At 43.9% G+C, this 25,712-nt stretch overlaps 1 protein-coding gene across 2 annotated transcripts in view; it reads left to right on the top strand.

Moving 5' to 3' along the window:
- Positions 1-13,215, top strand: part of LOC127578840 (protein phosphatase 1 regulatory inhibitor subunit 16B-like) — a 140,014-nt gene extending 126,799 nt beyond the window's left edge. For both annotated transcript variants that reach the window (XM_052031354.1, XM_052031355.1), the window contains exons 9-11: positions 964-1,093; positions 3,922-4,093; positions 9,536-13,215. In XM_052031354.1, coding sequence (XP_051887314.1) covers positions 964-1,093; positions 3,922-4,093; positions 9,536-10,045 — 812 coding nt within the window. In that variant the 3' untranslated portion in view covers positions 10,046-13,215. The remainder of the gene's footprint in view (positions 1-963; positions 1,094-3,921; positions 4,094-9,535) is intronic.
- The last annotated feature ends 12,497 nt before the right edge of the window (positions 13,216-25,712 follow it).

Genomic DNA, 25,712 nt, shown 5'->3' with positions numbered 1-25,712 from the left:
CATAATAGAGCAAGTTGCCTTTTATCTTCCAGCCTGCAGCTTGGAGAAGAAACAAAACCTCTTCCCTCTGTTGGTTTTGAATGATGTGGGATTTTGAATCTGGCTGCTTTATTCACAGAACGATTTCAGCAGTGATTAAGGAAGAGTGAGAGGATTTACTTTTTCTATTGAGACTAGTTAATAATTTCAACTGTTAATAATTTAAAAACCACCCTCCAAAAAATTGGATTGCCCAGTTTAAAACCTGGCAGTCGATAACATCCACAGTTCACAGGAGCAGTGTGGTTTAGCATTGTAATCTGTACTCTAAAGTGAATCCCAGTGGACAGTCTGAGAGGAGCCCCCTCATTGCATTGTCTCACCTGTCTTTCTGTGACTATATCAGAGGATTTGGTTGGAGAAGGAGAAGGTTGCGGTTGAATTATATCAACAGAGATACAATAATGAATCAGTATTGGGAAAGGGTGGCTCTGTCTTTTTAACTGTGAGTGATCAAAAGCTTTTACAAAATTGCAAAGCCATGAAGGCAAGACAGCCCGATTTTTATGTGTGGGTGATGATGCTTCTGAGTGTAAATCACTAAAAGAAAGGGAAAAAACAGGCATCTACATTGCAAATATCACAACTTTATAAAGTCCCAACGTCGCTTGTGTTTCATTTGAGGGCTAAATATTGGTCAAGATATTGGAGGGCATTTACCTGCTCTCCTTCAAGTCCAGGCCTGGAATCATAAAGCAGCTGGGGTCCTGGTTGAACATCGCTTCCAGAAGATGACATCCCTCAGTACTGTACTGGAGTGTCCACTTGGATTACATGCTCAGGTCTCTGAGTGATACTTGAACCAATGACCTGCAGTCTCTTGAAACAAAAATGGTCCTCAGTGAGTTATGCCTCACTCTGAGTGGTTTGATTTAGCCTGTGCTCTACCTGTCTGAAATGGATGATATTAATTTTCCATTGCAGATCTGTGTGATGATGAAGAGTTCAGGACTTTGTTACGGCAGCTCAAACACAAACATGAAAGCATCCAGAAGTCACAGGGAAAGCACAAGTCATCTCTGAGCAGGAGAACATCTAGCGCTGGGAGCCGAGGGTCAGTAAACCGAGGCGTTTTCATTAAACCTCCCAATCCATGGGTGGATAACTAACCTGCACGTTCACCTCCAGGAGACCATGCCAGCAGATGCTCAGGGGGTTTACATTGGCCTCAGAGTCTGAAACTTGAGCATAAAAATGTGGGCTGATGTCTTCCTTCCACTTCAAATCAATATTTTCTCTCTTTGGTTCAAATTGTGTCTCCTTGGAATTCTCTCACTCCTAGGAGAAAATACTGGCCCATTGCCCCTGGGACTAGTCACTGGCCTGTTGCCCATAAATCCTGGATCCAAATCTAGTCCAGCTTTTATGTGTTGGCTTTAAAGATTCTTTGCAGAAGTAATTTAGTGGACTTAATTTTCTGATTTGATTACCATTTCCATCTAATAAAACTGTTGGCAATTCAACCCTGAATCTGTTGATCCATCTCCCTCTCCCACTTTAAGTATGAACATTGAATTCTTCCACTTTAAGTACGAACATTGAATTCTCCCACTTTAAGTAATCCCCACACCCCGTCCCCACCCCCTCAACCATGCTTCTTCTTTTCTTCCCTTTCCTAGCCTATCTCTCTCTTTCTACCCCTTTTTTTCTCTCCTTACCTTTGACCCATCCCCCGAGGGATCTGCTCTCCCCTCCTCCCCCGCACCTGCCTATCGCTATCTCTTACCTGCATCTACCTATCACCACCTTGTGCCCACCCCTCCTCCCCTCTTTTGTCCACCTATCACTGCTCTGCTTTTTCCTCCTATATATTGGGCTTCCTCTTTTCCTATCTTCAATCCTGAAGAAGGGTCCTGACCTGAAACGTTGACCGCCTGCTTTTCTCCACGGATGCTGAGTAGACGTGGGTAGATCCTATCCCTAAGAGTCTTCTCCTATAATTTCCCTCCCACAGATGTGAAGCTCACCAGCCCATAATTTTCTGGATTATTCCTATTGCCCTTCTTAAACAAAGGAACAACATTTTCTGTTCTCCAGTCCGCTGGGACCTCACCTGTGGCTAAAGACAATACAAAGATCAAGGGCCCAGCAATCACCCCTCTGGTCTCTCTCGATAACCTAAGATAGATCCCATCAGGCGCTGGGGACTTATCCATCTTAATGTTCCTCAAGAGACCCAATACCTCCTCCTCCTCCTCGATATCAACATGGCCTAGAGTATCAGCATATTCCTCCCTGATCTCACTATTCTCCATGTCCTCCTTGGTGAATACCAATGTGAAGTACTCATTTTGTACCTCGCCTGCTTCCTCTGGCTCCAGGCATAAATTCCCTCCTTTGTCCTAGAGTGGTCCTATCCTCTCCCTAGTTATCCTCTTGTTTTTAATGTGTGCATAAAATGCCTTTGGGTTTTCTTAATCTTGCTGGCCAAGGACGTTTTGTGGCCCCTTTTAGCCCTCCTGATTCTCTGTTTAAGTTCTTTCCTGCTTCCTTTATATTCCTCAAGGGCCCTGTCCAATTTCAGCTTCCTAACCCTTACATATGCTTCCTTTTCCTTTTAGACTAAATTTGCAATATCCCACATCATCCAAGGTAGCCGAACTTCACCATCCTTGTCTTTCCTCCTCACAGGAACATGTTGGTCCTGATTTCTGACTATCAGGCCTTTAAATAACTCCCATGTGTCAGATGTGGACTTACCCAATAACAGCCAAGACGAGTAAAGTGATGTTCTCTGGTTTATTATTGTCACTTGTACCGAGGTACAATGAAAAACTTGTCTTGCATACCGTTCGTACAGATCAATTCATTACACAGTGAATTGAGGTAGTACAGGGTAAAAACAATAACAGAATGCAGAATAAAGTGTAACAACTACAGAGAAAGTGCAGTGCAAGTAGACAATAAGTTGCAAGGTCATAATGAGATAGATTGTGAAGTCAAGAATCCATCTTATCATAAAGGGGAGCCGTTCAAATATTCTTATAACAGCGGGATAGAAGCTGTCCTTGAGCCTGGTGGTATATGGTTTCTGCCTTATGTATCTTCTGTCTGATGGGAGAGGGGAGAAGAGAGAATGTCTGGGCTAGGTGGGGTCTTTGATTATGTTGGCTGCTTTATCAAGGCAGCGAGAAGTATAGACAGAGTCCGTGGAGGGGAGGCTGGTTTCCATGATGTACTGGGCTGTGTCCACAACTCTGCAGTTTCTTGCGGTCCTGGGCAGAGCAGTTGCTGTACCAAGCTATGACGCATCCGGATAGGATGCTTTCTGTGGTGCATCGATAAAAATTGGTGAGTGTCAAAAGAGACGTGCCAAATTTCTTTAGCATCCTGAGGAAGTAGAGGCACTGGTGAGCTTTCCTGGTTCTGTATCTGTCTGTGAGAAGGAGTGTTTGGTGATGATGATGGCACTATGTTACGTGCTTTTACATAGTATTTATAATGCACAGCTCATTTAGCCTTTTCATTTATGGCAGTATTTATACTCAATACAAGTCTCCTCGAATGCTTCTGCTTATCCACTTATCTCTCCCTTGCTTGGCCAGCTTTCAGTTGGAAGGATCTATGTTGGCCATTTCATCTGCTCCCTGTGACAATGAGTTTCATATTCTAAACATTACCAGGGCAAAGAAGGTTTTTCCTGAACTCCCAATTGGATTTGTTTCTGTCTATTATCCTGAAATAGAAAATATACTGGAAAATGAGGGAGACACAGCAAAGAGTAAAACCATGGGGATAACTGCCTGTGTGTTAATGCAAGAACCAGGTTATTCCTGGTGGATGGATTATACAGTCTCGTGTTCAAACACTCAGTGCAGATTGAGGCCAATCCAATGGGAACCTTTGAGCTCACAGTGATACAGTTATCCTGTTTCCTTTCAGAACAGTGGTACGGAGAGCTAGCGTGTGTGACCGGAATAATTTGTACAGGAAGGAATGTGAGCAGGAAGCAATTATCTGGCAGCAGATGGGACAGAAGGAAATGGAGAAGGAAGTCACAAGCAGCGATGGAGAGGATAAAGATTCATCCAAAGATCAGGAGAACATGATCCCGGTAATGACTTAAATTAAAATGTTGGAGGGGACACCTTCTGCTCATTTGGCCTCCAGACCTGTTTGTCCAAAAGATCAAGTCTGATCCAATTATAACCTCAACTTTTAACCCTTTTCTCCGTCTAATTCTTGACTCCACCGTGGACTAAAATTCTCTGTCTCGGTCTATTTGATGACTGAGTTTATCCAATAACTCTGCTTCCTACACTCTCTGGGATAGAGAATTGCAAATACCTATGACCCTCTGAGGAAGAAAGTTTGCCTCATCTAAATGTTAACTGGCTGACTCCTTTTCTCACCCCTGGATCACCCCTCAGAGGAAAAGTCTTTTCAGCAACCTGTCAATCCCCCTCAGTATCTTAAATACTATTGTATGATCACCTCTCATTCTTCTGTACTCAGATGAGTACAGGACCAACTTGTTCAACTTTTCTTCAAAAGGCAACCACCTCTCACCTCAGGAATCAACCTAGTGAAACTTTTCTGAATTGCCTCCAATATATTCCTTCTTGAATAAGGAAACTGAATTTGTACACAGTACTCTGTGTGGCTTACAGTTGGAGTAAGACTTTCATACTTTCTGTATTACATCCCTTCTGCAATAAATTGTTAACACAAGATTCTGCAGATGCTGGAATCTGGAGCAAACACAATCTGCTGGAGGAACTCAGCTGATTGAGCAGCATCTGTGGAGGGAAGGAATTGTCAACCCAAAACATCGACAATTCCTATCTTCCCACTGATGCTGCTCGACCCTCTGAGTTCCTCCAGATTGTTGCAATAAATTATTATTGACCTCTCTGCCAAGGGAACTACATTCACCCTACACACTCTATCTAGGCTCTCAATGGTTAATATACTGTACCTCAGTTAAATCTCCTCTCATCCTCCTGTGTTCCAAAGAAAACAAGCATAGTCTTGTTTACCTCTCCTCTTGGCTAAAATTCTCCACCTGTGGCAACATCCCCAGTCTGATGATATCACGTTCTTGCTGTAATGTAGTGACCATAATCTCCACAGCCTCTTTTGTGCCCAGATTTTGACAGATGAATGGCAGGTTAAAATTGACCCCTAATTCCACGTATCTATGTATATGTAAAAAAGAACTCAACAAAGATTTAACAATAAGGAGTAGCTTTTTCTCAGAGGGAGTTCAGGATGGAGGGGAGTAGTCAGCAGGTGGGGTGAAATTGGAGTTGAAGCTCCAGTCAGATCAGCCATGACCTCGTTGAATGACAGAGCAAGCACGAAGGTCAAGTGTCCTTCTCCCGCTCCTGATTTGTACGTGGGATTCTTCCGCCACCATTAGGAAAACTACCGTGTGTTACTTCAGGCTCTGAATTGGTGAAATGTATTGGTCTGCGTAACTCTCTGTTTTGCCACTAGATGGCAAGAGATCGCAAGACAATCCAATGCAGTGCATTGCAGTTAATAGAGTAAAACCATCACTTTGTGGAAAAATATCATCAGTGCATACTCAAATAGGTTATGTAAAGTATTGCACTTGGGTGTAAATATCATGAGCTATCTGAATCTTGAACTATCTCTGAACAAAATCCACATCATTGTCCCACTCTTTAGTCTGCTTTCTGCTTATTTTCAATGGTCACAGTATCTCTCTCCACTGTCTACTGTTCACCTATTGAATGGAGTGGGGATTGGAAATGGCTGCTGATTCGTTTGTAATCCATCCAAAAATAAATGATGACGATGCTCATTAAATCAAATGTACTGTATTGTTAGCTTGTGTAACTGCCTCATGACCACAGCTCTGAAGAAAATCAAACCTGACAGATCTAAAGAGATTTTACCCGCACTGTTGCAAGGGCAATTTCTCATACAGTTGCCTGTTAGAATTATATATGTAAATGCATTGTAAATATTACCTTTTAAATAGAAAGTTCTAAGGTTCTCCTTTCTTCTCTTCTCCAAGGTTTTTCACTGTATTGATGAGTATCAAAACCTTGCGTTTCTGTGCCCACTGCGTAGACATGACAGATTTGTTAGAACGTAGAACATTGAACAGCACAGCACATGAACAGGCCCTTCAGCCTATGATGTTGTGCCGGACTAATTAAAGCCAGTAACTAAACGTCTAACTAAACTAATCCCTTCTGCCTATACAAGGTCCATATCCCTCCATTCCCTGCTTATTCATGTATCTATATAAAAGCCTCTTAAACGCCACCATCGTGTCTGCTTCCACCACCAGCCCAGTCCAGGCACCCACCATTCCCATTGTAAAAAAAAAACTTGCCCCACGCATCTCCTTTGAACTTACCCCCTCCCACCTTAAATGCATTGGTATTGGTATTGGTTTATTGTTGTCACTTGTACCGAGGTACAGTGAAAAACTTGTCTTGCATACCGATCGTACAGGTCAATTCACTACACAGTGCAGTTACATTGAGTTAGTACAGAGTGCATTGATGTAGTACAGGTAAAAATAATAACAGAATGCAGATTAAAGTGTCACAGCTACAGAGAAAGTGCAGTGCAGGTAGACAATAAGGTGCAAGGTAGATCATGAGGTCAGAGTCCATCTCATCGTATAAGGGAACTGTTCAATAGTCTTATCATAGTGGGATAGAAGCTGTCTTTAAGCCTGGTGGTGTGTTCCCTCAGGCTCCTGTATCTTCTACCTGATGGAAGAGGAGAGAAGAGAGAATGTCCCAGGTGGGTGGGGTCTTTGATTATGCTGGCTGCTTCACCAAGGCAGCAAGAGGTATAGACAAGGAGGGGAGGGTGGTTTCTGTGATGCGCTGGGCTGTGTCCACAACCCTCTGCAGTTTCCTGCAGTCCTGGGCAGAGCAGTTGCATGCCCTCTAGTAAAGTGTTCTCTGTGGTCTTGGACTGCTTATTGTCACCTGAATATCCCAGCCTACTTGCACTGGAAGATGACAAAACAAAAATTATTATTGATTTTCTCCAATAGTTCAGTCTCCAGTGTGGTACTGACCCCACCAGATGGAGAAACATTTAATCCCCAGTGTGTGCAGAGCAGCTGATCCTAACGGGTGAATCCTGACTGTGGAATCCTGAGATCCTTCAGGTCAGAGGGTGGCTTGGTCTCGCATCAGCTGTAGATCTGTGGCCCTCGAGGAGTTGGCCATACCCAGAGTGTCAGGGTATGATGATCATACACAATTATATAATAATTATATAATAATCGATAGGGTAGTAAAGAAGGCGTTAGGCATGCCTGCCTTTATTAGTTAGGGCATCATGTTCGAGAAACAGGAAGTTATGTTGCAGCTTTATAAAATTCTGGTTAGGTCACATCTGGAGTATTGCATTCAATTCTGGTCACCCCATTATAGGAAGGTTGTGGAGGCTTTGGAGAGGGTGCAGAAGAGGTTTACCAGGATGCTGCCTGGATTAGAGGGCATGTGCTATGAGGAGAGGTTGGACAAAGTTGGGTTGTTTTCTCTGGAGCGGTGGAGGCTGAGGGGAGACCTGATAGAAGTTTATAAGATTATGAAACACCTAGACAGAGTAGACAGTTGGTATCTTTTTCCCAGGGTCAAAAGGTCTAATACTAGAGGGCATGCATTTAAGGTGAGAGGGGGTAAGTTCAAAGGAGATGTGCAGGGCAAGTTTTTTTACACAGAGAGCGGTGGGTGCCTGGAATGTGCTGGCAGGGGTGGTAGTGGAGGCAGATACAATGGAGGTGTTTAAGAGGCTCTTAGATAGGCACATGAATATGCAGAGAATGGACGGATATGGAGATTGAGTAGGCAGAAGGGATTAGTTTAGTTAGGCATTGAATTATTAGTTTAATTAGTTCAGCACAACATCGTGGGCTGAAGAGCCTGTTCCTGTGCTGTACTGTTCTATGTTCTATGAAAATAAATTTACCCAGAAGCTGGTGGAGACCTGGAAGTTCAGTGCCTGAAAGGATGGTAGCGGGAGAGATCCCCAGCACATTTAAAAAGTTAACGGAATGTGTATAGATCTAGTGCTGAAAAGTTGGATTAGGCTGGGTAGATTTTCCTCGACAAGCACAAGCACAATAGACTGAATGGCTTATTCTATGTTTCCATTAGTAGGAGAGTATAAGTTCTGATGACACAGCCTCAGAATAAAGGGACGTCCCTTTAAAACTGAGATGAGGTGGAATTTCTTTAGCCAGAGACCATAAGACATAGGAGCAGAATTAGGCCATTCGGCCCATGAGTTTGCTCTGCCATTCGATCATGGCTGATTCATTTTTCCCTCTCAATCCTATTCTCCTGCCTTCTCCCCTTAACTTTTGACACACTTTAATCCAGAAACTATCAACCTCTGCTTTAAATATACCCAATGATTTGGCCTCCATAGCCCTCTGTGGCAATGAATTCCAGATTCACCACCCTCTGGCTAAAGAAATTCCTCCTCATCTCTGTTCTAAAGGGACGTCCTTCTATTCTGTGCCCTCTGGTCCTAGACTCTCCCACTACTGGAAACATTCTCTCCACGTCCACTCTGTGCAGGCCCGTCAATATTAGGTAGGTTTCAATGAGATCCCCCCCTTATCCTTCTAAACTCCAGTGGGTACAGGCCCAGAGCCCTCAAACACTCCTCACATGTTAACCCTTTCTTTCCTGGGATCATTCTCGTAAACCTCCTCTGGACCCAGGCGGTGGTGAATCTGTGGAATTCGTTGCCACAGAGGGCTGTGGAATCCAAGTCGTTGGGTGTATTTAAGGCAGAGATTGATAGGTTCCTGATTGGTAAAGGGGTTAAGAGTTACAGGGAGAAGGTGGGAGAATGGGGTTGAGAAAAAAAAATCTGCTATGATTGAATGGCAGAGCAGACTTGATGGGCCAAATAGCCTAATTCTGCTCCTGTATCTTATGGTCTGTACTTCCATAATCTCACAACTAACCACCACATTAGGACGGTTCTCCTCAATGACAATATTCAGGACATAGGACATAGAACACTACAGCACAGAACAGACCCTTCGGCCCACAATGTTGTGCTGACATAGCTAATCCCTCCTACCTACAGAATGCCCATTTCCTTCCATTTTCCTCTCATTCATGTGCCCATCCAAGCCCGTCTTAAAAGCCCCCAGTGAATTTGCCTCCACTACCCTATCAGGCAACTCATTCCAGGCATCCACCACTCTTTGAGTAAAAAACCTACCCCTCATGTCTCTTCTGAATCTACACCTCAAATGCATGCCCTCTGGTATTGGATCGCTCAATAATGGGAAAAAGCTATTGCTTGTCCACCCTATCTATGCCCCTCATCATTTTATAAACTTCCAACAGATCACCCCTCAGCCTCTGCCACTCCAGAGAAAAGAGCCCCAGTAGGCTCCCAACAGAACTATTGTATTTTCTTATTTTTATTTTACACCATTGTAATTTATCCATCTTCTACCTCTTACTTTTGTTTTGTTAGTAGGCTAGTAGGTATTGGAAAGTAATCATTTCCTCTCCTGGTTTAAATGCAGGATTTGTCCTCCATCTCCCAAACAGCTGAGACCGAACAAACAGAATCCGTGGAGAAGTCATCGGACACAGGTGGGAAAAGCACCATTCCAGTCTCAACTCCAGCTTCCCAGCAGTCGCCTTCCAAAACTGATGACTTGAGGACACCCGCCACCGCAGACAAGGTGAACGGGCAGGTTCTCCGCGATGGTTGTGATGCAGCCCCCTCGCCGCAGCTAAACAAGGACCGGAGTTGCCAGACATTGTCAGAGCTGAAGAGGCAGCGGGCAGCTGCCAAGCTGAGGAGGCAGACGTCTCAGGACTCAGTGCTGGTGAACGGTCAGGGGAGTGGGTCGGAAAAGGACCAGCTTCACCCAAAGAGCTGCCTAGTGGGCTCAAGGACATCGGCGGTCAGTTCCAATGGGAGCTCGCCCTACTATTCTTATTCCAGTGGGGACCCTCCAATATTAAGACTTAAGGCACCTTTGGAGCAGCCAGAGGCAAAGAGACAGGGCTGCTGTAGGATTGTGTGATGGAAGAGAAGGAACACAAAGCACTGTTTCAGTTGCAGTTGTTGGGAATGGCTACTTGGATGACAAGGTTCACGTTGGAACTTCTCCGTGAAAGTACTGACATGAGAATGTTAACTTAAGCACTATTTTAATTAATTGCTCATTGCAATTACAGTGCAACTTTATGAAGTTCTTCATTTTGCGGGGTAAGAGTGAATGGTTGTGAAATCGCCTGGAGTTCTTAACTCTCCAGTGGGATATAGGCTACTCATTATATCATCTGGAGTCCCTAGCTATCCAACAAGTTAAGGGTTACTCATGACAATTGCTTGGAATTCCTAAATATCCAGCTGGTATAAGTTACATACTGTATATTGTCTGGATTTGCTAACTATCCAGTGAAATACAGGTTACCAATTTACTGTACACCATTCTTGATCCTTCTAGACAAACATTTAAAGGGATTGTTTCTCTTTTACTGTAATGTTAATTCAGTGGTGTCCAAATGAGTGCCCAACCAGTTGAATGAAATAAATGTCAGTTTTGTACAGTTGATTTCAAACTAGAATCTGAGCAAAATGTGACAGATTTAATGACTTTTTTTTTGAGTATACAAGCATTGTACCCTTGTCTTGTTTAAGATTTCTGATGATCAATGTAACACAGTCCTCAAAATGCTACATTACTCTCTTGTGGAGTTTGTAGGTACTAAGAAAGTTATCATTTTAAGTGCAATGATTTTCTCCCCTCACAAGAGAGAGTAAGTGTGGGGCAAAGGAGGAGAAAAAGAAATCCTATCTGTGATTCCTTTCAGCAGTCAGGTCTGCAGTTGTCTTGTTTTAGTGCCCTGCCTCACTAAAACCATTCTTGTGGCATAACGGTGCAGCAGTTAGCATTGCTGCCACAAAGCTTCAGTGACCAGGGTTCGATGCTGCCTCCAGTTCTGTCTGCGTGGAGTTTACATGTTCTCCCTGTGACTATGTGGGTGCTCTGGTTTTCTCCCACGTCCCAAAAATGTGCTGGTTGGTAAGTTAGTTGGCGACTGTAAATTACTTCTATTGTTGGTGGGTGATCGGAGAATTAGGAGGTTGATGGGCATGTGAGAGAGAATAGGTTACAGGGAAATACATGGGGCAATGGGATTGGGATTGATGCGATTGCTCTGAGAGCTAGCACAGGTCCAATGGACCAAATGGCCTCTTTCTATGTAGTAAATATACCTATAGAAAACAAGAGCAATTCTGTTCTCCAGGCGGGGCTGAGACAAGAGTTGGTCTCTCCTGCAGACTGAGTTCTCTTTGCAACCCTGCCTTATCACACTGGTCCCCACCACCCATCGCCATGGAGATAGGAGGGAGGGCATCCTGTGTAAACTTGAACAAGAAACTGAATTGTAGTATATTGCACATTTGCACAATGTGATTATAGTAACTGAAGATCTTCCAGTATTGTGAAAGGGCAACCTTTCACTGCATCAAAATTCCACACAGCACGCAAAGCTCAAAACCTAGGCTGATGCATCCACTGGTTTCCTGACCTAATGTTTAACCCTGAGCCAGGAACGCCAAAACCAATTAGCTAGTCAGTATTCTCATTGCTACTTGTTGGATTGTGTTAGGCACAAATAGGCTGCTACCTCTGCCCACAAAGCAACAGTGTCTGCACCTCTGCAGTAACTCATCAGTTGTGAAGCACCTAACCAAGTTCTGACCAAAGGTAACCTCTGCTCTGTTCATCGGAACTGATTAAACATCCTTGCTCTCTGTGGGTGGATGTGTGCCTCCTTTAAATGACAGCACACAAATCCACAGTGACTCAGGAAAGTTTCTTCTGCTTCCCTTGAGAGATGACCTATTACAGTTTTCTCTCCCACTCCTGAAGTTGTTGGCTCATGCTTTAATGAAGATGCTCACGTTCTAACCCCTTCTGATTACTATTTGTCATATATTTGCCTGGAAACTGAGGGGCAGAGGATGGGAAGTTAATGGAGAATCAGGATCATTTTAACTTTCCTCTGGGAGCAGAAAGTTGACAGCAAGCCTGAAACCTTCCAAATGTCATTTGTGGCTCAGTTCATAAGATACCTGCACTTGAGTCAGGTAAAGGGGTTCAACATAAAAATCTGGCCATTTCAGTAATGAAGGAGCGCTGGTCATCAAAGGTTCTGTACCTTGGATGAATTTTTAACCAAGTCCACATCTGTAATGTTGGGTGGGCCCCATAGCACTATTTTGAGGAAGAGCAGAGGAATTACCCTGATATTCCGATCAATATCCCCGACATCACATCACTAAGATTATCATGTCAGTGATTGCAGGAACTCCTGTGTGTTTCCTGCATTACAACAGTGAGTACACTTCGAAAGTACACTCAATGATCCAGCCTCCAATTGTTCAGAAATCCTGATAGTCCAATATCTGGTTCACTCATTAGTCCTGAATGTGAGGCAGGGGTCTGGAGGGCAAATGGGATGTGCAGACAGAGCCGTGGGTCAAGAGATCAGCCGGTGCAGGGTCCGGACTGAGAGCCGGTTGTGTGGTCGGAGTCGGGTTTGGAGGCCGCAACACCAGGGATCAGGAATGGAGCTGGGTCTGGAGTGCTTATATATTTCCAGCTTCCTTTAAACTCATCAGGTTCACTGGAAAGCTTATCATACTGCTGTGCAACATGTAAAAAAAGGTGAAATAAATTGTGTTTGGGTAATAATACTGAGTAACATCCAATAGTCCAGAAAACCTGCAAGTGTGGAACTACCAAAGTTTGGTTTGGTTTATTGTTATTGTTATTGTCACATGTACTGGGATACAGTGAAAAACTTTTGTTTGCGTGCCATCTAGACAGATCATTACATACATCAGTACGTCAAGCTAGTAAAAAGGAAAACAGAATGCAGAATATAGTGTTACGGTTACAGAAAGTGCAGTGCAAGTAGATAAATAAAGTGCAAGGGCCACGATGAGGTAGATTGGGAGATCAAGAGTTCCTTGATGTATGAGAGGTCCATTTAAGAGTCGGATAACAGCAGGACAGAGCTGTCCTTGAGCCTGGTGGTACGTGCTCTCAAGCTTCCAAGGATGCTAGATTATTGGAGTTTTCCTTGTACTCTATTAACTGTAAAGCAATTGGAGACATCCTGAAATGGAGTTGAAAGATGATATATAAATGCATGTGGAGACACAAGAGACTACAGATGCCGGAATCTGGAGCAAAAAACAAACTGCTGGAGGAACTCAACAGGTCAGGCAGCATCTGTGGGGGAACATGGACAGTCGACGTTTTGGGTCGAGACCCTTCATCTGGACTTCATCTAGCAGTCCAGATGAAGGGTCTTGACCCTAAACATTGACTGTCCATTTTCCTCTGCAGATGCTGCCTGACCCGCTGAGTTCCTCCAGAAGTTTGTTTTTTAGCATACAAGTCATGTCTTTACTTTCTTCTGGGTTTGTTTAGCACAGTATTTACTCTGCTCCCTTGAATAGAATGGAAAGTTGGGAAAGGGTGAAAAATGCTGTGGGATTCCAGCCACTCAGTTTGTGCCCCTGCCAGATGTTAACAGTACTTCAAAGAGCTTGCATACACAATATAAAGAAGAAACGTGAAGTATACTTAGAAAGCTACCAATGGCCAGTAGCACTGGGTTTGACAGATGTTGAGATGGTGAACTATGATTCCAAACACGTACTTCACCATCTTAACATCTGTTAAACGGAGGTTCAGCACTCTGAATTATTAATGAAAACATCCCTTGCTTTGGCAAATTTCTTTTTCACAATGAACTAGTTTCAGTTGCAACACACAAAATGCTGGAGGAACTCAGCGGGTCGAGCAGCACCTATGGAAGGAAATGAACAGTCGACGCTTCAGGTCGAGTCCCTTCTTCAGGACTTTTTTAGTCCTGCAGCATCAGTGTTCTTCATCTAGATTCCAGCATCTGCAGTCCTTTGTTTTTCCCCCAATAACCAATGCAGATGTTCATTGTTCACGCACAGGTTCTGTCATTGAGTGCCTGCAGCATTACACAGCAGACCCTCACACACACATAAGCATGGATGGACTATCCAGCAGGGGTCGCTGGCCTGGAAGTGGACACCCTATCTTGTTTTCCATCGCTTTCTCTCCCTAGAGTACTGAGTTCAATTCCAGCACCATTACCCCACAGTGAAAGGTCAACGCTACCAACTGAAGAGAAAACTGAATTGGTGTCCAGAGACGAGAAACTATATTTCCTCCCATTTCCTTTCATTTTTGTTCTGCTTTTTCTTCCTTTCTCTCTACATCTTTGCATCTCTACTTCTTGATCTCTTTCTCTGTCTTCCCTTGGTCTTTCTCTCTCTTTCTTTTCCTACACTTTCTCCTACTTTCTTTGTCTCTGTTTCCTCTCTCTCTCTCTTTCTCTCTCTCTCTCTCTCTCTCACTCACTCTCTCTCTCTCTCACTGGCCACATTCATGGAAGCATTGGAAGGAAGGAACATCTTGTCTTATTTATAAAACATTAATCTTGCCATGTTGGAGAGATGGATTATAGTAATAATAACAAACGCTGGGAATGTCATTCGTGCACAGACTGCAAGTCTAGTGTTAATTTCAAAAGAAGCGCGCGGTTTTAACAGTACTGTCGTGTGGTAGTTTTAATCCATTGCATTGCTTCAAGCAATTAAAATTTGAAGTTATTAATAACAACTCTGGTGAATGTCTGTCATGATTGGTGCTTTCAAGCTGAGTGTTCACAAGGAGCTGTTGGATTGCAATTCCTGGCGAAAATCCCTCTGAAGCTCTTCAGGAGATGATTATAATGCTGCAGATATTCTCAGTATGAGTAGCTTTTTGGCTGTGGATCAGACTGCATAAATGCTCAGTATTGTGGTAATCAGCTGCTTGCTTTTGCAGTGACGCATGGATCCACAAGAGTCTATGTCTTAGAGTACAAGGAGCCTCTACTAACTCAAGGATCTTAGTCACCTTGCCCTTCAACAAGAACATCCTTCAAAACGTGGAAGTCCCAGTAATTGGTAATTATTATTGTCACGTGTACTGAGATACAGTGAAAGGCTTTTGTTTGCATGTCATCCGACAGATCATTCCATACATAAGTATGTTGGGGTAGTATAAAAGGAAAGGAAAACAGAATGCAGAATATAGTGTTACAGACAAAGTGCAGTGTAGGTAGACAAATAAAGTGCAGGGGCCATGAGGTAGAGTGGGAGATCAAGAGTTCATCTTTATCGTATAAGAGGTCTGCTCAAGAGTCTTGTATATGCAAGCTGTCCTTGAGCCTGGAGGTACATGTTCTCAAGACTTTGTATCTGCCCAACGCTTTTGGGCTTTTTATGCCCAATGGAAGGGGGGAGAAGAGAGAATGACCGGGGTGGGAGGGGTCCTTGATTATGTTGGCTGCTTTCCCAAGGCAGGTGGAAGTGTGGACAGAGTCAGTGGAGGGGAGGCTGGTTTGCGTGATGGACCAGGCTGCGTTCACAACCCTCTGCAATTTCTTGCGGTCTTGGGCTATAGCAAACAATGGCAGCCGTTGGGATAGGTTTTCTAGGATTGATGATGAACAGGGGGCTGGGGTGGTTGGGGAATGTTTGTGTGGAAGCCTTTTATTTCAAGCCCCCGAAGATTCATGTTTCACCTCTGAATTGAGTCAGGTAGGTTGAAATGATTTGTCACAGTTGTAATGGTCATGTGGAACAGTGGACAAATCCTACCTCAATACACATTCTCCTCAGTGATCTATCAGACATGAGGCAAGTGGGCAGTTGCCACATGAACGAGGTGATGGATCCAGGCCAGGGGGATCCCCAGTGAAGATTCCTACTTGAACTGTCCTTAGTGACTCCTGGAATATTGAACAGTTATCGGGAAACAGGTCAGTAGTGTAGCGGTTAGCGTAACACTATTACAATGCCAGCAACCAGGGTTCAATTCTGGCCACTGTCTGTAAGGAGTTTGTACATTCTCCATGTCACTGCGTGGGTTTCCTCCGGGTGCTCTGGTTTCCTCCCACATTCCAAAGATGTACGGGTTAGGAAGTCGTGGGCATGCTATGTTGGCGCTGGAAGCGTGGCGACACTTGCGGGCTGCCCCCAGAACACTCTACGCAAAAGATGCATTTCACTGTGTGTTTCGATGTACATGTGACTAATAAAGATCTTAATCTTAATCAGACACTGCCCCCTCAAGGTCAGTCAGAACAAATATAGGAGAAGGCTTTATCAGAAATAGAACAAAAAGAATTGTAAATATCCACCCCCATCCCAATCCCTGCAACTCCCACCCTCACCCAAACCTGACTGCTGTAGTCCAGTTGAGCATTTTTTAGTTAGTGAAATTAAAAAATAACTGCAGATGCTGGAAACCTGAAACAAAAGCCGAAAATACTGGAATCCTCAGCAGGTCAGGGAGCACCTGTGGAAAGAGAAGAGATAATGTTTCATTCAGAGAGGGTCCTGATGAAAGGTGTCTGACATGAAACATTAACCGTTGCTCTTTCCACACAGCAACAAACAAGGTGCAGGAGGAACTCAGCAGGTCACCCTCAGCAGGAGATACACACAAACCCTACCGCATGTGAGAGGCACAAATTCTGGTGTTGGCCTCACTACACCAGCGGGCCATTTTAACAGCTGTTCTGTAGGCTAAGAATTCCAGGTTGATAACAGTGCAGTTTTATACCATGTGTCAAGCTCTTCTAGGACATTGGCCAGGCTCATGACTCCTTTACTTTTCTCCACCTGAAACTGACTGTGCAATTCCCTCCACAGATGCTGCCTAACCCACTGTGTTCCTCCTGCATTTGTGCATTGCTCCATGTTCCAGCATCTGCAGTCTCTTGTTCTGCAGATGCTGCCTGACCTGCTGAGTGTATCCAGCATTCTCTGTTTTTACTTAATCACTTCCAGTATCGGATTTCAAAGCCCTGGAAATCTGCAGTGCCCATTCACTTTATGATTTCAGCTCCCGCATTAAGGAGCATCATCTAGTTTCTTGCTTTTTATTTCCACATGACTGGCAAAAACATCTCAATTTATCTTTCAGACTGGACAAGAAATCCTGCTGCTGTGCAAAAATAAAATCTAGGCCAATGCTAGCAGCAGCATTTTTTCTCAAAGGTGTTTATTGGTCCGTGCCTTTGTGGAGATTGTACATCAGGAATGGGTCTTTGTTTCAACGACGTGCTGCTCTTAAACCCAAGATTCCCTTCAGCATTCAGTTGTGACATTCCTCCTATCAGATCATCTTTTACATTAAGTATTAAAGAATAGAAGGCTCTAAGTTCATTCCACATTTTTTAAGATGCTTGAAGCAAGGGCATCTTAAAATTGTCCTTTGAGTACCTGGGTTAGGGAGGATTGATCAACTAAGGTTTAAGTAGTTGATTGGTAGGCTCAACACACTCCCTACCAGCTATTAGAAAAGCCATGTGTGGTCAAGGCTTGTCAATGGGGGAGGACATCCATTCAGCTGGAAGTTCCAATGCTGACTGTGCTCTTAGGGCCTGGATGGTGACCAGTATGGGTAAAACAGATCCTTATGATTCTAACAGCTGAGATGATAAAATAAATGGAAATCTCAGATTTCCAGTACATTAAAAGCCAAAGTCAAAGTCAAAGTGGAGTTTATTGTCATATGTACAAGTGCAATGAAAAACTTACTTGCAGCAGCATTACAGGCACATAGCATCACAGAACCAGCATTCACAAGAAAAATATAAATTAAATATAAATTAAACAATTTTTACAAGCTCACAATTAGAACAAAAAAATACGAAGCCCATTTTACTGCCAAGTGATCAAAGTGGTCATAGTGTTGCTAAACTCTAGTGATTAAGGCGCTTGTTGGTTCAAGAACTGAATGGTTGAAGGGAAGTAGCTGTCTTGAACCTGGTGGTGTGGGACTTCAGGCTTCTGTACCTCCTGCCCGATGGTAGCTGCAAGAAGATGGCATGGCCTGGATGGTGGGGGTCCTTGATGATGGATGTTGCCTTCTTGATACAGTGCTGATATTCTCCAAAGGGAGTCTGAGGTGGGACAGGGAAGGGATATTCTTACCATTTTTTTGTTGCCTTCTGGTATTCTCCCGTTTTTGTTCTGCCTATCTGACCTTGGTACTAAGCGAAGAATCAATATTCAACCAGGTTCCCAAATGACTTCAACAGAAATCAAAACCTTCAAGATATGACTGGTGGCAAAAAAATTTAAGTATGATAGCTGTGTACAAATAGTAGTTCCCTAACATTGAGTATCTCCAGGGAAGGTGAGTTTAATCACATGGTCCAGTTATGCCACTGAAAATCTGCTGAGGTGCTTTGAAGAGCAAGTCTTGTGATGGTGCATGCAGCTGTTATCAGAAGCTGTAAGGACAACTACCTCCATGATTGCATAAAATTGCTTCATTTGAACATAACCTCATAAATCAGAATGGCTCCAGATCTCAAGAGGAAATAGTCAACTCAAACCCCAGGGAAGAAATAAATAATTCAGAGTGGGATCTTATTTCTGATGGTTCTGTTGGTAGGTCACATAATCACAAGGTTCCTTCAGAAAAATATGAGCTTAAGAATATAAACAAACTTGATTTAAGCACCCCCATTATTGCTCACTCTTGTCTAGGTTATGATTTGATCTGTAGAAACAATGTATATTTGAGAGTGACATTCAGTTTCCCTATGATGGGTTTATTTTATTTGTGTTTTCCACAGTTTGTAAAGAGAAATTTGATTACCGCAAATTCTAATGCAAAAGGGCAGAGATTAATCTTTGGCCAAAATGTTAGTATCTTAACTTGAGCTGCAAGATGCATTTTTTGATTAAATGGGTCAATTTCATGTATAAATTATGTTTCCATCTTGTTCTCAAGTCCTCTACTTAGATAGAACTTGGTTGGTGCACATGCTACATTGTTTTACTGGGACAAGACCTAGACTTTGTACTAACTGTATTAATGACTTACAAGGTACTAAACTGCCCAAAATTCAGCTGGAAAAAAAATAAATGCCATACTAAATATCTATGTGTGTTCATATATATATTGTTGTGTTTGACTTGCTTATACTTTTATATCTGTGGCGATTTATGCTCACAATTAAAAAGGATCATTTGCTGTAAATGACATACATTTCAATTCAGTCTCTCCTGTTTATTTCCAACTGCATAAACAGCACCCAGTCATGCTGAGTTTAAACATCTTGTGTAGTACATGTGAATAATTCTGCACTAGCACAGTGGGAATCTTAGCACAGTGATTTAATTACTGGACCAGTAAACCAAAAATCAGGACTAATGATCCAAAGACATGAATTCAAAATCTATCAGGGAACTGGAAGTTAAAATCCATTAATTAAATAACTAAAGTAGTGTTGGTAAAGTAGTAGGGCAGGCACAGTAGTGTAGCGGTTAGCGTAACGCTATTACAGCGCCAGCGAACTAGGTTCAATTCCGTCCACTGTCTGTAAGGAGATTGTACGTTCTCCCCGTGTCTGCGTGGGTTTCCTCTGGGTGCTCCGGTTTCCTCCCACATTCCAAAAGACGTACGGGTTAGGAAGTTGTGGGCATGTTATGTTGGCGCCGGAAGTGTGGCGACACTTGCGGGCTGCCCCCAGAACACTCTACGCAGAAGGTGCATTTCACTGTGTGTTTTGATGTACATGTGACTAATATCTTATCTAATAATGACCACGAAACAACTGTTGATTGAAACAAAAATCTATCTAGTTTATCAACAGGGAAGGATGTTTGTACCTGGTCTAAATGTGGCTCCAGCTCCTGAACAAAATGCAACTTTCCTCCTAAGTATGAACAAAAATGCTGGAAACACTCAGGCGGTCAGGCAACATCCGCAGCGTCTTCGAACAGAAATGATAGCCCCATTTCCCTTTCCACAGATATTGCCTGACCTCTGAGTGTCTTTATTTCAGATTTGTTGCAGCTGCAGTTTTTTGATTTTCATTTATTTCCTCTGAACAAGCCTAGCAAGCCACCCAGTTGAGGAACAGTTAAACCTGGGCACTGAATGCCACCAACAGTAGCGTGATACTGCTGACTACAGCAGTTTCACTGTTCGTACCTCCTGTTCACTCTCCTTGACCACTACTGTGGCTACATGATTACTAACCTGAAGGCCCACACTTTTGCTGTTCTGATTACAAGATGTACCATCCCTACCCTCCACAGGTAGACCTGGCATGTTAGCCCCTTTTTTGGCTTTGAGTGGGGCCATGTTGCATGTACCCAGCTTGTAAAGGACAGAATAAACTGGGTACTTGCAGATTTATCAGTGTTCTTCCTTGCTAAGATTCCACAGTTGTACTTATCCTTTGAGAGTTTCATTTCTTCATTGAATCATTCACATGCAGAAAGATAATTCTACAAACCGTTTGACAAAAGAGAAAATTATTTGTTTGCTCCCCAGATACAGATCTTTTTTTGTTCATCCCCAGTCAGCTGTTTTCCTGTGCACAGTGGTTTGTACAACTAGGTAGTTTGCTGGATTACTTCAGAATCCATATATTGTGTCACAAGGGATGCAATAACATGATCCCTTGTCTCTAAATACTTATGGAGTGTAACTACTGTTATAACAGAGGATGCAGAAGGAAAGTAATCACCCTGTCTTTTTTGACCCAGCAAATTTTGTCATTAAGTAGGTGTTTTAATTTGTGGGGATAAATATCTGGCTCCCCTTTGAGAGCACCGGGGTAAGGGAAAATCCTGCATTTTAAAACATCTGAAGAGTCACCTCTGGATCAAGAAATTACTTTTTGTTGCTATCCTGATTGGCCAACCCCTTATTGGGGTCCAAGCTGTTACCTCAAGTGAAGATAAAGATCTCATACCACTATTTCAAAGCAACGCTTTACAGGGTGGATACTGGTTTGTTCCCCATGCTAGAGTTGTTTACAGTCAGGGGTCACAGTCTCAAAATAAGAGGTGACTATTCATGAACAATTGATGTGCATGAACATAATGGAAGAAAAAGACCAGCTGGTTCATCAAGCCTGCCCTTCGCTTACAGTGGATGAAACATGAAACACTTAATGTGAGAGGTCTTGTGAAAGATTTAGGGAAATATTGCTCTTGGATTCTCTTGTGCGGTCTGGGAGCTAACCTGGGTTTGTATTCCTTGGGGTTTAGAAGGATGAGAGGCGACCTTATTCAAACATACAAGGTCCTAAGGGGACTTGACAAGGTAGATGTTGGGAGGTTTACACCAGTGGGAGAGTCACACATAAGGGAACGTAGTTACAAAATAAGGGGCTTAAAACTGTCATTTAAAACTGAGGTGCATACAAATGTCTTCTCTCAGGGGGTAATGAGTCTTTGCAATTCTCTGCCCCCAAGGGTGGTGAAGACCAGATCATGGGATATATTTAAGATGGAGATAGATAAATATCTGAAACATCAAGGAATTGAGTGTAATGGGGCACTGGTACAGAAGAGGAGTTGAGGCCAGCATAGATCAGCCGTGATCATATTGAATGGTGGGGTAGTCTTGAGGGGCTGAGTGGCCTACTCCTCCTCCTATTTTCTTGTGTTCTAACCAGGAATTGTGGGTTTAAAAAGAACAGCCCCCATCCTGGACACTCTCTCTTCTCCGCCCCTCCCATCAGGCAGAAGATACAAAAGTCTGAAAGCACGTACCACCAAGCGCAAGGACAGCTTCTAACCTGCTGTTATAGGACTATTGAACAGTCCCCTAGTACGATAAGATGTACTCTTGACCTCACAATCTACCTTGTCATGGCCTTGCACCTTATTGTCTGCCTGCACTGCACTTTCTCTGTAACTGTAACACTTTATTCTGTATTCTGTTATTGTTTTCCCTTGTACTACCTCAATGCACTGATGTGATGAAATGATCTGTATGGATGGCATGCACAACAAGGCATGGTAGTGTAGTGGTTAGCGTAACGCTTTACAGTGCCAGCAACCTGGGTTCAAATCTGGCCGCTGTCTGTAAGGAGTTTGTACGTTCTCCCCATGTCTACATGGGTTTCCTCCTGGTGCTCCGGTTTCCTCCCACATTCCAAAAACGTATGGGTTAGGAAGTTGTGGGCATGCTATGTTGGCGCCGGAAGCGTGACAACACTTGCGGGCTGCCCCCAGAACACTCTACGCAAAAAGATGCATTTCACTGTGTGTTTCGATGTACGTGTGACTAATAAAGATAAAGTAGAAGATAAGATGTGACAATAATAAACCAATTTACCAATTTTTTTACATGTTTTTTCATTGCCTGAACACTATCAATGTCTTCTGGGGATTTGTTAGTAGATGGGACATTGCCAGGAAATGTTAACTCATTCTGGTTGTAAGCATCAATTTAACTCCTTTTTTTTAATAAATAACAAATATTTCTGAGCATTGTTTTGGTAAATTTCTCAATCTAGCAGGTGGGTAATGGGTTTGTCTGTGCTGCCCCTCCCTTCCCCCTTCAACAACCCCGCTGCCCCAACAATGGCAGACAAACAGATTCATGCATGGATGGGCTATTCACGGGGCACTCTTGCAAGAAGAGGGAACATACCCTGCCTTGCCTGTGTTCACCTTACCCATGCTCCTGCAAATGGAGGTTAGGTGTATTCTTGGAGGTTTAATCACCTGAGCCAGAGCTGCCTGCCATTGGTCCATTCTTCAGACGCACTGTCTTCCTACGGCCAATTGGAAAGCAAACAGATTTTCTGATAACTGATTGGATTAAGTTTGACTGTTAGTGCCACACCTGAGTATTGAGCAAAAAGTGCTCTGTTAACACTCCGCATTGTTGGGAGGTGTCACCTTTCAGGTGAGAGTTAAGCTGCAACCCTACCTGTTCTCTAAAGTGAACTAAAAGGTCTCACACCACCATTTCAAAGAAGCACTTTACCAGATTGACATGGGGATGATGTTTCTCCTGGCTGGAGTGTCTAGGAGAACTCTTTGGTCTGCCCAAAACATGGTCTTCCGGCACAGCGAGATGTCCGTAAGGGAATGCTGCCCAACTGGCACATTCCAGACTGCAGAAGTACTTGCTGAGGGATACACTGAATGCACTCAAAGGATGAAGAAATGTTTTCACTCGGAGGTGAGTCTTTGGAATTTCCTACCCAGGACAGTGATGGAGGTTCTGTTACATCAGAGATCTTTAGATATTAAGTAAACTGTTCAAATCATCTGGCAGAATGCCTCAATGCCAGAACTCACCAACAAGCACCAAGGCTGGCGGTGAGAGGGGCCCTCACAGTCAGATCTTTTCTGTACAGACGACACATCATCCCCTACACACGCTGCCCTCGGGATGGCTGCGGGGGGGAGGAGACAGTCACCCACCTCTTTGCAGACTGTGGATTTGCTCAGAGGGTGTGGAGAAGGATGCAAGGGTCCTTGTCTCTGTTCATCCCCAGCAGCTGTGTAATGGAGGACTCTCTGATCTATGGGCTGTTCCCAGGGGCACACAAACCAAGACAGACATCAAGTGCTGCTGGAAGGTCATCAATTCAGTGAAAGATGCTCCTTGGTCTGCCTGAAATTTGTTGGTCTTCCAGCAGAGTGAGACTTCCATAAGGGAATGCTGCTGACTGGCACATTCTAGACTGCAGGAGTACGTGCTGAGGGACGCACTGAAGCTCGGTGCAGCCAATGCAAAGGCTCTGTGGGGAAGGACCTCAGTCTGGGCTCTTTCCGCTACCACACGTGGAGGGGCTGAGATGGGTGGGGAAGCCCCTCCAACAGTGAAAGGGCATGTCACCCCAGGGTGAGTGGCAACGGTGCTTCCTTTAAAAATAAGGGAACACTACTGAATGTATCGACCATGAATGCAAAATGTTTTGCACTGTGTTTATTCTTTTGTACATATTTTTCTATTATAAATAAAGTTTATTTTTGAAATTATAAAGAAGTCTAGAACCAGGAGTCACAGTCTCAAAATAAGTGGTGGCCATTCATGACAGTGATGAGAAGAAATGTCTTCATCCGGAGGTGAATCTTTGGTATTTCCTACCCAGCACACATGCGGAGGTTCAGTTAAGTCAGAGATCGTTAGATATTATGGAAATTAAGGGATGTGATGTTACTACAGGAGTGGTGCTGAGATCAACCACAACCCTTGTTGACAAGAGGGGCCAAATAGAACATAGAACAGTACAGCACAGGAATGTCTGTGCCAAACATGATGCCAAATTAAACTAATCCCTTCTGCCTGCACATGATCCATATCTCTCCATCCTCTGCATATTCAGGTGCTTATCTAAAAGCCTATCCCTCCTTCGATTTCCAATGTAAGAGCTGGGAAGATATTCCGTGTGCCCTGACTAATAGTTGTCCATAAACTAGAGCAAATGCTGGAATCTGGATGAAAAGAACCATGATGCTGGAGGAACTCAGCAGGCCAAGCAGCATCCGTGGAGAAAAGCAGGCGGTCAATGAAACCTTGCAGCTATGTCAGCTCTCGGCCTCCTCCACTGTCAGGAGAATGCCAAGCGCAAACTGGGGGAGCAGCACCTCATTTTCTGTCTTGAAACCTTGCAGCCTAACGGCATGAACATGGAATTCTCCCACTTTAAGTAACCCCCTCCCCCCCCCCACCACGCTTCTTCTCTTCTTCCCTTTCCTAGCCTCTTTTTTTCTACTTTTATTCCCTCTCTCCTTACCTTCGACCCATCCCCCGGTGGACCTGCTCTCCCCTCCTCCCCCGCACCTGCCTATCACTATCTCTTACCTGCATCTACCTATCACCACCTTGTGCCCACCCCGCCTCCCCTCTTTTGTCCACCTATCACTGCTCTGCTTTTCCCTCTTATATATTAGGCTTCCCGTTTTCCTATCTTCAGTCCTGAAGACAGCCCTGACCTGAAACATTGACCGCCTGCTTTTCTCCACGGATGCTGCCTGGCCTGCTGAGTTCCTCCAGCATCATCGTGTTTTTCATCCAGTTGTCCATAAACTGTTTTATCATTTGTGCTTTTTGCAAATCAAGTGTCACCTCCTCTGCATTTCATAGTGGCAGAGGGTTATAGACTCAGCCAGCTCCATCACAGGCACAACCCTCCCCACCATCGAGGACATCTTCAAGAAGTGGTGCCACAAGAAGGCAGTATCCATCACTAAGGACCTTCAACATCTGGGACATGCCCTCTTCTCGTTACTACCATCAGGGAGGAGGTACAGGAGCCTGAAGACCCACACTCAACGATTCAGGAGCAGCTTCTTCTCCTCTCCCATCAGATTTCTGAATGGTCCATGAACCAATGAACACTACCTAGTTACCCCGAATGGTGTCCCTGGCCGTGTCCTTAGATCCTGCACAGATCAGCTGGCGGGGGTATTTGCAGACATTTTTAACCTCTCCCTGCTTCAATCTGAAGTTCCCACCTGTTTTAAGAAGACCACTATCATCCCGGTACCCAAGAAAAACAAGGTAACATGCCTTAATGACTATTGACCGGTGGCTCTGACAACCACCATAATGAAGTGCTTCGATAGGCTTGTCATGGCATGCATTAACTCCAGCCTCACAGACAACCTCGACCCACTGCAATTCACCTACTGCTGAAACAGGTCCACGGCGGACACCATCTCCTTGGCCCTACGCTCATCTCTGGAGCATTGTACAGTAAAGACACCCACATTAGACTATTGTTTATTGACTACAGCAATACTATAATTCCGAGGAAACTCATCATCAAGCTCCTAGACCTGGGACTCAATACCTCCCT

The sequence above is a fragment of the Pristis pectinata genome, chromosome 16 (assembly GCF_009764475.1).
Source record: "Pristis pectinata isolate sPriPec2 chromosome 16, sPriPec2.1.pri, whole genome shotgun sequence".
In the NCBI taxonomy this organism is placed as follows: domain Eukaryota; kingdom Metazoa; phylum Chordata; class Chondrichthyes; order Rhinopristiformes; family Pristidae; genus Pristis; species Pristis pectinata.
This window is presented reverse-complemented; position numbering and strand designations above follow the sequence as displayed.